The 16,496-nt window shown below is 38.2% G+C and overlaps 1 protein-coding gene across 2 annotated transcripts in view; it reads right to left on the bottom strand.

Moving 5' to 3' along the window:
• The window catches only part of D2HGDH (FAD-linked oxidases family protein), a 213,082-nt gene that overhangs the window by 36,083 nt on the left and 160,503 nt on the right, over positions 1–16,496 (bottom strand). For both annotated transcript variants that reach the window (XM_089822015.1, XM_089822007.1), the window contains exon 12: positions 14,324–14,429. In XM_089822015.1, the coding sequence (XP_089678141.1) occupies positions 14,324–14,429 (106 nt within the window). The remainder of the gene's footprint in view (positions 1–14,323; positions 14,430–16,496) is intronic.

Below are 16,496 nucleotides of genomic sequence, written 5' to 3'. Positions count from 1 at the left end.
CCTTGCTCTCCTGAAGCAAGTCCCCAGCACGAGGAACTCTAACATCACTCATAAGCAAATCAACAAAGCTCGGAGCATTATAGCCATATAATGCTCTGAAAGGAGTCATCTGAATAGACATGTGATAGGTAGTGTTATAGCAATACTCACATAAATAGATCCATCTAACCCATGCTTTCCGCTGACCAGCCACGTAGTTCCTCAAATATCCCTCCACCCACTTATTTACTATCTCCGTCTGCCCATCAGTCTACGGGTGGTAACTGGTGCTAGGTGTGAGCTCAATGCCACATAAACGGAACACCTCTTGCCAAAAATGACTCAAGAACCTCCTGTCTCTGTCACTCACTATGCTTAGGGGTATCCCATGTAGTTTGAAAATCTCCCGGAGAAAGACTTCAGCCACCTGCACTCCCATGTAAGTAGTAGTGATGGGAAAGAAGTGGGCATACTTCGTCAACCTATCTACCACCACATAGATGCAATCTCACCTTTGGGCCTCAGGCAAGCCCGTAATGAAATCCATGGATATACACTCCCACTTCCTATCAGGAATGGGAAGTGGTTGTAGGAGCCCTGCTGGAAAGGTGTGCTCTAGTTTGTTCTGTTGGCAAACAGGGCACTCTCTAACATACTACAACACATCTGCCTTAAGTCCCTTCCATGTGAACCGCTCCCATACCTGCCTGTACGTTTTGAAGTATCCAGGATGTCCAACTGTAGGTGAATCATGAAGTGCTTTCATAACAATACGCTTCACCTTTGATCCTGGGACTAAGAATATCCTATTCTTGTAGATAATCAAATCATCCACAAGTGTATACCTAGTATCAACAACTGTCCCATCAACAATCTTGGATGCCCACGAATCTCTAGAATACTCAACAATGATCAAGTGCCTCCAATCCTCTAATATCTGAATCATAGCATTGAGATGTGGTCTACATGACAATGCATCTACTACTACATTCTGAGTCCCTTTCACATAGGAGATGTCAAAATCATAAGCCTGCAGTTTACTAACCCACTTTTGCTGCCTATCATTGAGATCTCTCTATCCAAGGAAATGTCTCAAACTATTGTGATTAGTTTTAATGCAAAACTTACCACCCACGAGATACTGCCTGAATTTAGCCAATGCATGCATAATAGCCAACATCTCCTTGTCATATATACTAAATGATCTCTTTGGCCCACGGAGCTTCCTGCTCTCAAATGCAATGGGGTGCTTGTCCTACATCAAAACAGCTCCAATACCATGTCCAGATGCATCACACTGAAGCTCAAATGGCTTCGAGAAGTTGGGCAATGCTAATATAGGGCATGTAGTCAAGATCTCCTTAAATCTCTCAAAGCAAGCTTGTGGCTCAGGTGTCCAAACAAAGGCTCCCTTCTTCAGCAAATCTGTCATAGGAGCTGTGTGACATGAATACCCACTAAAAAATCTGCAGTAGAAACCACACAACCCAAGAAACCCTCTCAACTGTGTTAGGTTCTCTGGAGGAGGCCAATCCACAATAGCACGGATCTTATCAGGATCCATCCTTACTCCCTCTGCACTAATGATGTGACCCAAATACAATAGCTCTGTCATGCCCAAATCACATTTGGACTCCTTGGCATACAAGGACTTTGATTGCAAGATCCCCAAAACTGTCTCCAAGTGCTCCATGTGCTCCTGCCAAGTCTGACTGTAAATCAAAATATCATCAAAGAAGACTAACACATACTTCCTGAACTGGTGACAGAAGACCCTATTCACGGTGGATTGAAAAGTAGCTGGCCCATTGGTCAACCCAAATGGCATGACCACAAACTCAAAGTGCCCACAATGACATCTGAAGGCGGTCTTCTCAATATCCTTCCCTCTAACTCCGATCTAATGGTAGCCGGATCTCAAATCAATCGTCGTGAAGTAACATGCACCGTGAAGCTCATCAATCAACTCATCGATCCGTGGAATAGGGTATCTGTTCTTGATTGTCCTTTTGTTCAGCACCCTATAATCAATGCACCATCCTTTTTCTTCACCAACACATTCGAAGAAGCAAAAGGAGACTTGCTAGGCTTGATATGACCCATGCAAGAAGCTCCTTGATATTTTTCTCAATCTCATCCTTGAGCCTCTTAGGATGCTTGTATGGTGTAATCATCACGGGTTTAGCACCCTCCTCCAACTCATTGATGTGCTCAATACCTCTGTCTAGTGGTCTGCTAGGTGGAATGTCACTGAAGACTCTGTCATACTTCACTCTCAACCTCTCTATGTCTGGATGATACTCTGTCTTATGTTGTCCCTCCTATGTAGGCATGAGAGTACATACGGCTGCCCACTCAATGTCATCATGTCTAGTTAACGTCTCCAACCGTTTGAAGGAAATAATCCTGATATCTTCATTCCTAATGGCTTTCAAAATGTGTTGCTTCCCATCCACTTCAAAGTTAATCTCCATGTCCTTCAATATGAAGGTGATCTCTTCCAATGAGCGCAACCACTCCATTCCAATAACAATATCCAGATCACCCATGTTGACAACATGGTAGTCTGCCTTGAACTCATAGTTGTTCAGGCATAAGGACAAATTTCTAACCATCCTGTTACACTTAAGAGTATAACCATCAGCAACCTGTACTCGTAGTCCCTCAAACTCCTCAGTCATAATACCACGACGTTCAACAAAATGTGCATCAATGAAATTGTGTGTAGCACCAGTATCAACCAAAGTAATAACTCTCTACCATGCTAGAACACCACGCAATCTAAAAGATCCTTCCTGCTGAATGCTAGACAAGTGTGCCTCTTGAAAGTGCAACTCGGGCTCCTCCTTAGTCTCTGGAGCTTCTGCTTCTGCCTCGGGCTCTGCATCACTATGATCAACCTCATGTCCAGAATTATCAGAATCTGAACCCTCGTAGTAAGCCCACATAACCCTGCTGGCCTTCCCCTTAGGCCTCATAGGACAATCATGATCTCTATTGTAGGGACCCTTGCAGTAAAAACATAGCTTCTTCCTGAACAAGTCAGTCAATGTCTCCATATCCAAAGGTGCAGTAGACTTACCCTTGGTATCACCTTTTTTGCCCTTGTTTTTATCAAACTTCATATAGTCCTTGAATGAAGAACTACTCCTGGAGGTGAACCTGCTGGAGGGTGCTGTGAGCTCCATGCTCTGTGCCTTCCTCATAGCCTCCTGTAATGAAGAGGGATCAAATGCCTTGACCCACCCCTTTAGAGGTTCAGAGAACCCCTCTGTGAATAGTATAACCAACCTCCTCTCGGACACATCCTGCACCATCACTGATAATCTCTGAAACTCACTGATGTAGACCTCCAAACTGTTTGTCTATCTCAGCTATGTAAGATCATGGAAGAAGACCTCCGAGTCTTTCTTATCAAAGCACTCTACCAACCTATCCACAAAATCCTGATAGGATGTCACCTGATTATGGTGCAATGTAGCCATACCATGTGACCACCAATCATGTGTTGCGCCCTCTAAATGCAAAGTGGCATACTTGATAGCATCCATCTCTGACATAGGGCTCAATGCTAGGAATGTATCTAACTTATGGATCCAAGCTTGTGCTGTCATCTGTCCACTGCCATTGAAAGATGGTAAGGTGAGCTTGCTAGCAGCTCACTACAACTCACTGTCCTAACCTCCTCTAGGCCTCCAGTTCTGCCTGCTACTCCTCATGTGCTCTCTTCTCTGCCTCAGGTAGCAATCAAAATTCAGCAACTCATGAACATGTGGAGGTAGTGCCTGTCATTCTACATCTGCAGCTCGAAGATCATCCTGAAAGTCCTCTGGCATATCATCCTCTACTGCCTCCTAGGTTGCCTCTCTAAGGAATGTAGGACATGTAGGCTTGTTTGCAGTCCATGACCTATGCCTAGAAGCACCCTGTGAACCTGCTACACTCCTATTATCCTACTCTAGTGTCCCCCTACCCTGTTCCTGATTCCTCGGCTAAGCAACTCTCTCCATCATAGTAGTCAATGCACGTATAGATTGAACTATCTCCTACTGTCCAGTAGTCATAGCCCGGAAGAAGTTTCTAGCCTCATCATCATTAGTCCTCGGGACTCTAGGTGGACTCTATGATTGTCTTTCACCCATAGTAAGTATATCTCTGAATTCCTGCTCACCCTCAAGTGCTACTCTCCTGCGTGTATAATATTTGTGATACCCAAAAGCTAAAGGATGCATAAAGATTCCTTACCCAATAGGATGGCAAGAACACTGCTCTGATACCACTGTAATGGCCCTTGCCAATAGGCCACTAATAACCACTAATACTGAACTGTGAAATTTCGTCAAACACTTGACATGCAAACTAAATATACTGCTGAAAGTAAAATGTTGAATGAAGGAAATTGTTGTGCAACAAATCTACTCAAATAGCTGATGTAAAAATAGTGCCAATATATTCACTCAATAATAACCAAATGCTTTAACATATGATATGCGATTTTCAACTCAGAGCATTACAACATGGCACATTACAAACAAACCCTTACTGGCTAAATGCAACTGAGGATTTCTTGCAACTACAAATTGAAATGAAAGAACCTGGATTGAGCAAATGCTGGAGATTGAATGTTGAAGACGAAATGATGAAAATGAACTCCAACCTACCCTCAAACTTGTTGACTGTACGGCTTGCAAGTACAGCCGTACATGTACAGACTGGTACGACACCTGGAAAAAATAAATGTTGGGCTGGAAGGTGCCGAAAATGGTATAGAAATAATTGCCAAGCTCCAAGGAAAATTCTCCTAGAAAATAAAAATAAAACTCCCAACCAACAGTGAGATATGAACAAAAATGTATGTCCAGGTTGAAAAATCAATCCCTGCTGGAAATGTCTAAATACCAAATAAGCTCAACTTGAAGTAGCTGAATACCACTTCCAAAGTGCAACCCTTCAAAGGATATTTCACTTCATCAGTTATGCAAATCCTTAGGAGACTCCGTTCCTAATGATCAAATGACAATTTGCAGACCAAGATGGCGCCACAAATGCTCAAAGAGAAAAGTAGTGTAAACTCAAGTCATGGGATGTCCAAATGAGAGGCCAAGTACTCTATTTATTCACTTTTCTAAGAAGCCTCTAAGAATTTCTAGAAGTATCCATAAAATATTCTTATGAAATCCCTTAATAATGCACTTTTTATATAAAAAGTAACTTTATAAAATAAAAAGTGCAACTCAACTCAAGGTTATAATATTTTGGCCCAGCATAGCACATAAAATAAAAATATGATAAACTCCATCTCTCCAAGAGCAAATAAGACCATCCAATCCCCAAATAATCATCAAAATGACTCTCTCACCAAAATCATCTACCTACAAGAGTCCATGATAAGCAAATTCACTGAAAAATAACATGTCACTAAAAAGGGGACATGACATGGTCAATTTACAACTTGCAACCATAGGAGTTCCAATTGGTTTGCAATTTTCCATACCAAACTTCACTAGCAATTGCTTAAGATATTTAGCTTGAGATATAAAGATACCATCTTCAGTCTGAGTTTTTTGCAGTCCAAGAAAGTATTTCATTTCTTCTATCATAGACATCTCAACTTCAGCTTTCATTTCCTTAGAAAATTTGTTACTTATCTCATCAATTTCCTCCAAAAATAATGCCATCCACAAAAACTTCAATAAGTAATAGACCATATGAATTAGGTCTCAGGTATATGTTACTGCTTGCACTACCTTTCTTAAATCCCAAATCCAACAAGTGTTTATCTAACCTCGCATACCAAGCTCTTGGAGCTTGCTTCAATTCATAAAGTGCTTTCTTAAGTTTACATACCATGTTTTCTTGTTTTGTCAGTGGAAATCCATCAAGTTGCTCAATGTATGACTCTTCTTCCAATTCTTCATTCAAGAAAGCTGATTTAAAATCCATCTAACACACTTTAAATTTCTTGTTAACTATATATACCAAAAAAAGTCTTAACTACTTCTAATCTAGCCACATGAGAAAAAGTTTCTTCAAGATCAATACCTTCCTATTGTAAATAACCTTTACATACCAGTCTTTCTTTGTTTCTTACCACTTGTCCTTGTTGATTGATTTTATTTCTGAATACCCTTTTAGTTTCTACAACATCTTTTTCTTTAGACCTTGGAACCAATTCCCATGTATTAATCTTTTCAATCCGCTCTAGCTCTTCCTTCATAGCATTAACTCATGATTCATCTTTGCATGCTTCATCATTATTTTTAGGTTCAACTTGTGAAAATAGACATAATACATTTTTCATTCTTCCTCTAGTCATTACTCCATTATCAACATTTCCAATAATCTGTTCATCAAGATGATTCAAAGCTACATAGCTTGGTGTTCTTTGTTCTTATGCTAGCTCCTCAATTTGAACATGAAATCCATTATCTATCTCAAAGAATTGTTCATGTTCTACATTTTGTTTCTGAATTTTTCTTTGACTTGTGCTCACTTGATTAGCTTCGTCATTTGAATCATATTCAAAAGTTCTCTCTTGTATCTGAAATCTTTCATCAATTCTTTCATTTGCACTTTTAATGATCTTCTTTAGTCTTAGATTATAGCATTTGTAAGCTTTACTCTTAGTAGAATAACCAAGGAATGTACCTTTAATATTTCTAGGATCAAATATTCCTATCTCATCATCTCTTGATATAGCATTTAATTCCAAAGATTCTAAAGTGCTTAATTGTAGGTACATGATCAAACCAAAGCTCATAAGATGTTTTACCTGTTCCATGCCTTATTTGATCTCTGTTCAAAGTGTATACTGTGGTATTTACTAATTCTCTCTAATGTACATGTGCTACCCCACCTTCAAGCAACATAGTTCTTGCTGCATCAAGAATAGTTTTGTTTCTTCTTTGTGCTACACAATTTTTTTGTGTTCTAGGGGGTGAAGTATGTGTACCAATACCATTCTCCTCACAATACGCATTAAACTTATCAGATGTAAATGTTCCTCCTCTGTCAGACCTTAAACATTGTACCCTTAATCCAGATTCATTCTCAACCTTAGCTTTCTAGATCTTAAACCTATCGCCTGCTTCAAATGTTTCTCTTAGAAACCAACCCCCATAATCCTAGTGTAATCATCAATAAAAATAATAAAATATCTCTCACCATAGTATGTTCTTGTCTTTCTAGAACCATATGTCTGTGTGCAATGATTCCAACTTCCCTATGGTAAAAGTGTTTTGCTTTAGAATTTGTTCCTTGTTATCAATCCTTACACATCAAGTTAGTAGGTGTACAATCCTTACACATCAAGTTAGCAGGTGTCATAATCTTAGGTAAATCTCTATCTAGATTAGAATTACTGATTCTCGCCATGTTATCAAAGTTGATATGACAAAACCTTCTATGCCATAGCCAGTTCTCATCAATTTTAGCAATAAAATAACTTACTTCAAAAGAGTTTAATTGAAAATCATTACTGCTGGTCTTACCGCCAGTTACAATCACATTTCCTAATTGGTCTCTGACTGAACATTTTCCATCTTTGAACTATAAGTGATAACCTTTCTCTACAAGTTGCCCAACACTTAGTAGATTATGTTTCAAACCATCAAAAAATAGAACATCATCTATGTTAGTTTTACCATCAAGAGTTATAGAACCTTTTCCTTTTATCAAGCAAGGAGTATTGTCACCAAATCTTGCAACACCACCATCACACCTTTTCAACTTAACAAATATGTCTTTGTCACTAGTCATATGATGTGAACATCCACTATCTATATTCCAATCTGATTTCTTGTCTACATGTGAAACTAGAGCTTTTTGTTCCTTAAAAGGACTTTCATCTTTAATTGCAACAAATCCTATTTCATCTTCAGTATCATTGTCCTTTAAAGTTAATGTCCTTAATTTCAATTTCATCATCACTAACACAAAAGCATTCTTTACAAAATTTTGACTTGTAGAGTCTAGGCTTAACCTTAGATTCTCTGGTAGGACAACTTGATGCAAAGTGACAACCTTTCTTATATGGATAACAGATTATAGGTAATTTGTCTTGAAAATTTCCCTTACCTCTTTCTTCTCTCTTCGTGATCAAAGCTTTAGGCACATCCAACTTTCTTTCTTCTTCCTCTATCTCTGTCCAATCCTTAGCACAATTTTCAAGGTTTTTGCTACTAGTGCTCACAATCTTTGTTAGCATCTTTTATTGTTATGTACAATATCCATAAATGCAGATTTAACTTTAGGTAAAGAATCTTTAAATTTAGCAGTTTCAAAAGCTTGTAACTTACCAATTAGTGTCTCCCTATTGAATCCCTTGATAAGAGGAATCACTTCCTCAATAGCATTTACTTTGTTTTCATACAAAGGTGTTAAAGATCTGAGAATTTTCTGCACCATCTCACCTTCAAGTATTATTCCTATGTTCCTTATCCCTATTACAATTTTTTTGATTCTTCGAACATAGGCTCTAATCGTCTCGTCTTCCTGCATTCTTGCAATTTCCAATCTTGTTTTCTAATTCTGCAACTTCAGCTTCTTGATGTACTCATCTCCTTCATGTAGCATCTCTAACTTAGTCCACATCTCATGTGCTGAATCAAGTTCCTTTACCTCTGTAAACTCTACTTCCGATAATGTACTTGTTGATGTGTGTTTTATGACCCACCAAATGGTAGAACAAAATACCAAAATATCTTATCCTCTCTTGAATAAAGTCTCGTGTATGCTAAGATTGCTAGAAGATCATACGATGACTTCAAGGTTCCTTGAATGTCAGGTCTTGACTGTGGATAAGATTGGTGGTTGATGTGATTTGCTAATGATCACAAGGGGCCTTACATGTTTATTTAGATTCATTTCAAGCGATACTGGATGTGGGAGCTATCTTAAGGTTTTGCAATGAAGTACTTTTTTGGAGATTTCACAAAATATGTAGAAATTAAATAGGATAGGGTTTAGGAATTCTATTCTAATCCTAAGGGTAGTGATGACAACAAATAGTACTCTAGTGGACAAATTCCTCAATTTACTAAGCTCCGCTTCACCAAGTTATACTACAACTACACATGAACTGGTGGCACCTTCAAGGGTTATGCCAAAGATTTGCATACCACTACATACGCCATTATAAAGAACAATGTATACGAATGATAGAAGTTAAGCATATGCATGAAAGGGGTTCAAGCTAACTTTGCACAACGAGTTAGAATCGTTAAAACGTCAAAAATATGGACCAAAGGAATTCATCAATACACCATCATATTCTTCATTTTAATCACCACACATTAACTAAGCTAAACTTAATCTAATTGAAGAAATTTAAGAGAACAAGCAAGCACTAAGACACATCAAGTATTCACCAAGTTCCAATGAAAACTTTATTATCTTAGTAGCTCACAGCAACAATCTCATAAAAATTCCCCCTTTACAAGTGAGAGTTGAGGCCTTAATATAGGTCCTCAATTACAACAGGTGGCCTGGATGATCACAATAACCGATGGCCAAGATCATGCCACATCAGCCCTAATTAGGGTTAGGGAAAAGAAAAGGAACCTACATTAATGCAACAAGGAATCCACTACTATAGTGGGTAATAAATGCCCACTATGTATGCTTGTTTAGGAAGGAGTGGGGTGTAATAAATGACCACTAAGAACACCTACTATGCATTAAATGCATCTATCCTTGATTCCCCCACCTGAAGGCGCGAAATCGATCCAACACTGTTTCCAACTCCTCTATACTGATGCTTGGTGCAGATTCTTGCTTGAATTCTAGAATTGTAATTGCTCTTTTAGCTTTTCCTAAGCTTTAGTCCCAATTTGGTAGTAAGTTCTTAGTAGTGTGCATTGTATTCAAGAAGATGGAGTTCTCAAAATCATCTCTTTCATAGATATTTAGTTGAAAGAATTACTCTAGCTTGACTTTCAGATTATCAATTGTCATTTCCTCTTCCACCAATCTCTGCGATAACAAGGATGCAATTGCATTGGATATTCCTTGCTTGATGTTGTCAACAATCTTCTTTCATCAAGTGGATTCCTTGGTGAAGCTCTCAAACATTTCCTTAGCTATGATCACTGCACTGTACCATCAAATAAAATCATAGACATCCCCCTCGTTGATAACTTGACCATTGACCAATTCTTGCTTGGGGTCTCCATCAGATTCGGAATGTCGGCAATCACCTCTTCTTGGTAAATATGCTCATCCACCCATGATTCCTCAATGCACTAGATCTTGGAGAGTGCAGCTAATGCCATATTGTGCACTTGCACTAATTCTTCTACATGTTTGAAGGTTTCCTCTTGAATTCCTTTGACCCAAACCTTTGCACCTTGAGCAGTCCGTTTGATTCTGTCAATATCATCCACCACTTCAATGGAAACACCCATTGGAGGGACAAATGATGGACCTTCTTCTCTTACTGGATGAGGCAAGTCATTGATATACTGATATAAGGCCCTAATTTCTCTTTTCTGTTTTTCGTACCCTTCTTCCACTTTCTTCAGCCTATCCTTCAAAGCCTATGTAGAGTCATCAAATTCTTCTAATATTTGCTCTTGGGAGGCTCGACCAAGATTTATTTTTGTAAAATGGTATTCATCTAGAGCAATCTAATTTTTTCCTTTGTCAACTGTGGGAGTCGCAATCTGCAAGATTCTGGACCCTAATTCTCCTCTGATGAATTTAGTATATCTTCTTGCTTTCCCTTGCTCTTCTGATTGGTTTGCTCGGTCCAAAATTTCCTGTAATTCAATTGCTGGATCAACCTCCCTTTGTTCGCTCAATTGAATTCGTTGCCTCAACCATTCTAGAATGGGTATACTTTGGTCCCCCAAAATCACCAAATTGCTCTTTCCTTTGGATTGCTCAAACGTCGATCTCCTCTTCACCTCCTGGACTATCCACTGTAACTTCAAGAACTATGGCTTCAACATTTGGAAGATGTATTGCTATTGTTGGAGTTTCTTCCTCTAGTGGACCATCTCCATCGTTAATCATTTCTTGCTCTAAAATTGTAGTAAGACTTTCCTCCATAGCGATATCTTGATCTCTCCCTCTTTCTTACATGGATTTTTCATAGGCATTTATACTTAGTCTATTATGAATTGGCCTATCCAAATTTTCTTCTCGCTCAAATCTCCTTATGCTTGTCCTTACATCCTGCCTTTCAAATGTTTCTATCTCTTGAACACTTGGAGTGTGACTCGGAGAAGAGGGAGCATTTCCATGTTTTTGCTTCTTATTTTGAGGTTCCTGGATGACTTCCTCAATCCTAGGATGCTTCTCTCAAGGTACCTCTTTCCCTTTCTTGGTTCCTACATCCTTAGATGGAGTTCCTCTTTCCTCGGTCCCTTTAGATATTTGTCCTGATCTTTCATCCCTAAGTGGTCTATGACCAAGCAACCTATATGTGAATCCATTAGTTGATGCAACTAATTTTTCAAGCTTACACTCAATCCACCACTTTGTAAAATCCAAGACTAGCTTTGAAAGAGCTTCCAGATATGTAACTTTTTTCCTCTTCTAGTCATATGGTTGAGCTATCATTTCCGGATTGAATCCCTTTCGCATCACGTTTGGATCCTCCTCCATTTTAGGTGCCTAGAATGTGGACGAGCAAAATGCTCTAGCTCACTACGATCTAGAGTGCCTAGAATGATTTCGATTTGGCAATAGCAATGTTGAATGGATCGCTGCTTGGGAGGAGCTCAAACTCACACAATGGAATGCAATGTCACTAGTCACCAATGCCCCTCGAGGTCTTTGTAGATTGCCTCATATGGAAATTGATCATATAGATTACCACCCTATGATCGATTGTAGATTCCGCATGTAGATGGTTCGGGTTGGGCTTCCAATGTCGATAGAGATGAGATTTGATCGAGCCTTTCTCATCGCATAGGATCCTTGTAGCACATGTTGCTCCACCGTATATGGAATTAGGACACGTGTGTTTGAGGCTCTCATGACTAAGAGTGGAGTCTCGTGACTCATGTTGATGTCGCGGGGTCTCTTGGGCGAGCTCAATATCTATGATCAAGCTCAAGTCGAATGTCAAATCATAGGCTGGGGCAAATCCAGTCATTGTTATGTCTATGTGACCCGCGTGAGATTTGATGCAATCAAGTGCCTATCGATCAAAGTGTTGGATCTGCAATTCAAAATGCCGCTTATGATAATGGTTTGGCTCTGTGCTCAATGTGATTGTCCAAATCACCTTAGTGGTCTCGTGTTCGTGCTCGGATCCACTCATGTGCTCAACTGGAGAAAGACTCGCATCAGCTCTCGATTGATGGTTCCTTAGAGTTGGATTGAGAGTGCCAAATCTCAAATGAATGGGCTCGGTATCATTGATGTGACTGTCACTATTTAAAAAATGGATCAGGATTTGCACTATGAGATACAAAGATCTTTTCACAGGGCACCCACTATCTTAAATATGAGGTGCATGAGTGTGAGAATGCTTGCGTTGGATGGGTTACCGCACCATGATGAGCTTACTTCTAATATTTCTAATTGGCAAATCAGGCTTCCAAGTTCGATTTGTAAAAACAAAATTGCCTCAGATTTGACTTTTGCCCAACATAGGCAAATTTATAGTCAAAATTCGCCAGAACGACCACCCGAATGTATTGGTGAGATCAGATCTTGCTCTAGACGCTCTCAATAACTACAGATATCCTAGAACTGAATCGTGGCCCTCCAAGATATGAGACAAAATGCTCTCCAATGGCTAACCAATGAACGCTCCTTCGGCTCTAATACCATGTAAGAATTTGCCTAAGGAAAAGAATGAAAATGCAAAGATCAAGAAACTCAATTGATACCACAAGAGAGACAAAATGATGATCAAATGAATGATTCAATATTTATCAAATGATAATAGATTTCAGATGAATACATCATAGAGGCTGTCTGTATATATAAAGGCAACTGATATGTCTAGGAGTCATACAAGAGATAAGCATAACAACTAGGCACATGTCCACCAAGAGTGGATTATCCTCCATTGTGCATGAATGTACGTGCAATAATAGGATAAGAATACAAAGGTGTATCTTGTAAATAGATGTAGCAAACAACATGTGCTCAATTGGAGTGCAAACTATTGTGTTGTCTACATGACAACTCATATGAATGCATTAATCTAAGTAAAGTGTAAATAGTAAATACTTATTTACACAAATAATACATACATGCCTATATATATGTGAGAGCAATAATCAGATATAGGATATCCGAACGATGCTACAAATTCAATAGGATGTTTCGCACTAACCTTAATCTTGTACTTCAAAGTAGTAGCTGATAAATTTTGATCTTAGATATTGCACTGAGCTGAGATTTGTTGTTCAAGGAGACTTAATTTATTTATTGGTAGAGGCATTGCTAAGTCAGATTATAACATTAGATATCTAATCATTTTTCCTGTGTAGCTCGCAACATCATATTTCACTCTCTTTAAAAGCATTTCAAGTAACTTCCTTGACCATTTATGTGGTTGGTTAACAATTATGTGAGTCCTTTATCTCCAGTGTGCTGTTTTATTCAACGACTGAGCTACAACTGTGCCAAACTTTATAATTTTCATTCTTGGAGCTGCATTAGGTACAGTGCTAATTAGAAAAAGTGATCAAAGTAAATTGTGTTATCAGGACCTTTTCCTGAAATTTCCTGAAAAAGGATGCTCATTAAATTATTGAGGGGAAAACCAAATTTTTAATACATTTTATAGTTGTAAGAGATTCTAGTATTAGAATTTTGAGGATTTTCTGAAGATGGGAATATTACAGACAGCATAGACTCTGACTACTAGCCAATAGATGCTTCTAGCAGTAAGTATAACAGTAAAACTATTGCAAGAGAAAGATACGATACCAAAACATAATTGAATCTGTAATATTAACCAGTGATGCATTTGGATGATTTAGAAGTTAAAAGTGATAATTTCTTGTCTAACAAGTGATGATATATTCTTTTGTGAGGAAAATAGTTTTAAGTAGCTAAAAAAAGTTATTTAATTAGTTTTAAATCAACCAGCATACCAAGAAACAACATTTAGATTTTTCCAATTGCAATCTAAATAAAAAAACATTGATTCATATCCTACAAAATGACATATACGAAAGTGAAGCTTAGCCTGTTCAAGCAGAATTGTTCAAACTCCCCAAGCAGAAATGATTAAAGGTAAATGAGTCTAACTAATGTCTTCCCTAAAACATCCTATTGCTGACGAGAACAAAGAATGGCAACTAAAAATCATATAGGAATGACTGCCATTAGATTTGAAACAAAAGCTCATTATGTATTGAATGTATAAAGGCATTACCAAGCCTTGCCCTCATTTCATCAACGAGTTCATACAGATGTTGAATGGGTAATGAAAAATCATACTTATAAACAGCACCTGCTCTTGTCAGAGCCTCTGCAATACCCTGTGACATGCAAATAAGATACAAAGTCAGACGAAATATAAATTGCACAAAAAAAAAGATTTATATCATGTGTGTGTGTCTACCTACCTACCTATCTACCTACCTATCTATCTCTATGTATATCGTTACTAATCTTTCCAAAAATACTTGTTAGCAACTTGATATCTCACATGCCAAAAGAAATTCTTGCAGTTAAGAGATTACAATAATTAGATTAGGGTGAAATAGGTACACATACATCAGAAAGAAGTACAGGGAGAGAAAGGAAAAGTTTTTGTGCAATTATAAATAAACAAACAGAATAACGCGAGGGAAATGGAAGAGTCAAGTTTGAATGCATTGCCAAGTAAGGCTTTGTAAAACACCTAATATTTGTAAGGACCAACCTGTCCTTAGAAAAGAATAATAGATTTACTAGAAAAATGATCATGACAATTCAACAAAGAATTCACAGCATTTTTCTTTGGATTTAACTATGGATTGCTCAAGAGATGAGTCCATACAGAACATAATCTCACTTAGACATCCGGGCTCTTTTGTCTAGGGCAACAAATTGGTCAACTGGACCATCTTCAATTTGTTGGGAATAGAAATAAACAATTGTTTCAAATGGTCTTCTTCCATCCATTCGGGATGGTTCATGTAAGGGCATGAATATCAATGTACTATGGTCAGAGGTTTTTCACCTTTCAGGACCATCTGGGTCCAAGGTCGCTTGTTAGAATTTCACAGCCAGTCCTATGGGTGTGCCAAGGTTCTGAGCAAGGTCAACATAAATCTGCACCTTCCTTGGGTTTCGGCCATGTACCTAGGTGCTAGACTACCAAGAGTTTCCTACATCCTATACTCTCTCTCGGTTTTCGAGCATCCAACCAAGTATAGGTACCTTCCTAAGAATCCTTAGTTTTGTTTCCAAGTTTTATTAGTTTAGAAAGTTATAACTTCATGAGGAGTAAGTAACCACAAAATCTATGTCCAAGTTATCTATGCTCTAGAGTTATCCTTAATCTTCTAGGCTGCCTACATACCCACATCAACAGGATCAAGACGCCAATGGAACACGCACTCGCTAACGATACGTAGTTCTATTTGTACTAAGTTTGATGTAATTGGTGTGGAGATGGAACCCTGTTGAGGTCTTTTACCCATCCCCAACAGTTCTTTGCCCTCATACACCTACTCGGGCAAATCAGGCAGCAGTCCTGAATATCCGCTATAGCCTTAAGATACTAAGTTCAAGGTTGTAGTTTGAGCATGTGGATTATTTACCTATACGCATGTTTCTTAAGCTCACTTAGAGTTCAACAACCAAAAGATGACATAGATGAAGATTTACCCGCTGGAATGTTAGTTTATTTATATCAGCAGCATTGAAACATACATAGGTAAACACGTTATTACTGTTTGAGATAACCAAAGACCTGTCCATAAGTAAACAGTTTTCCAACAGCAAGTTAATGGTAGGAAGACCTTTGGACACAATTGCATGAAGAATGAGCTGAGATACTAAGGCTTAAACTGTGTTTGTTCAGCTCTATCCATCACTAAGATTTGAGATCTGACATATACATATTTAATTTTAGTATTTTTTACGAGAGATTCAAAGAGGAATATATCCTACCTAGTTTTTGGATAGACTTGTCTCTCTTTATCAATTATGAGAACCTGGTACATGTCTACTGTAACAACATCACCTATTCTATTCTTTTCAGTGTATACTACAATATGTAGTGAGGGCAGAATGCCACAGGTATGTTTTTAGAAATATAGACGTTCTCAGTATTTCAAATCTCTTATATATGTTCTCTTAAGAAAGTACAGATATAGAGCACAACTAAGTTGGGGTTTTGCCATTTATTAATACCAATCATTGAAGAGTAAAGTCTAATCCTTGTAGTGAATGATGTTTCAGCAGAAAATAATCATCTCCTCTCTATTCACTTTATGATATGGATGCTATATTTCAAATTTTGACAGAATGCCACAGGTATGTTTTTAGAAATATAGACGTTCTCAGTATTTCAAATCTCTTATATATGTTCTCTTAAGAAAGTACAGATATAGAGC

Source organism: Cupressus sempervirens, chromosome 1 (genome assembly GCF_028749045.1).
Source record: "Cupressus sempervirens isolate cs-2001-9-10 chromosome 1, ASM2874904v1, whole genome shotgun sequence".
Classification (NCBI taxonomy): Eukaryota; Viridiplantae; Streptophyta; class Pinopsida; order Cupressales; family Cupressaceae; genus Cupressus; species Cupressus sempervirens.
The sequence above is the reverse complement of the archived record's forward strand: the minus strand, read 5'-3'. Positions and strand labels throughout refer to the sequence as shown.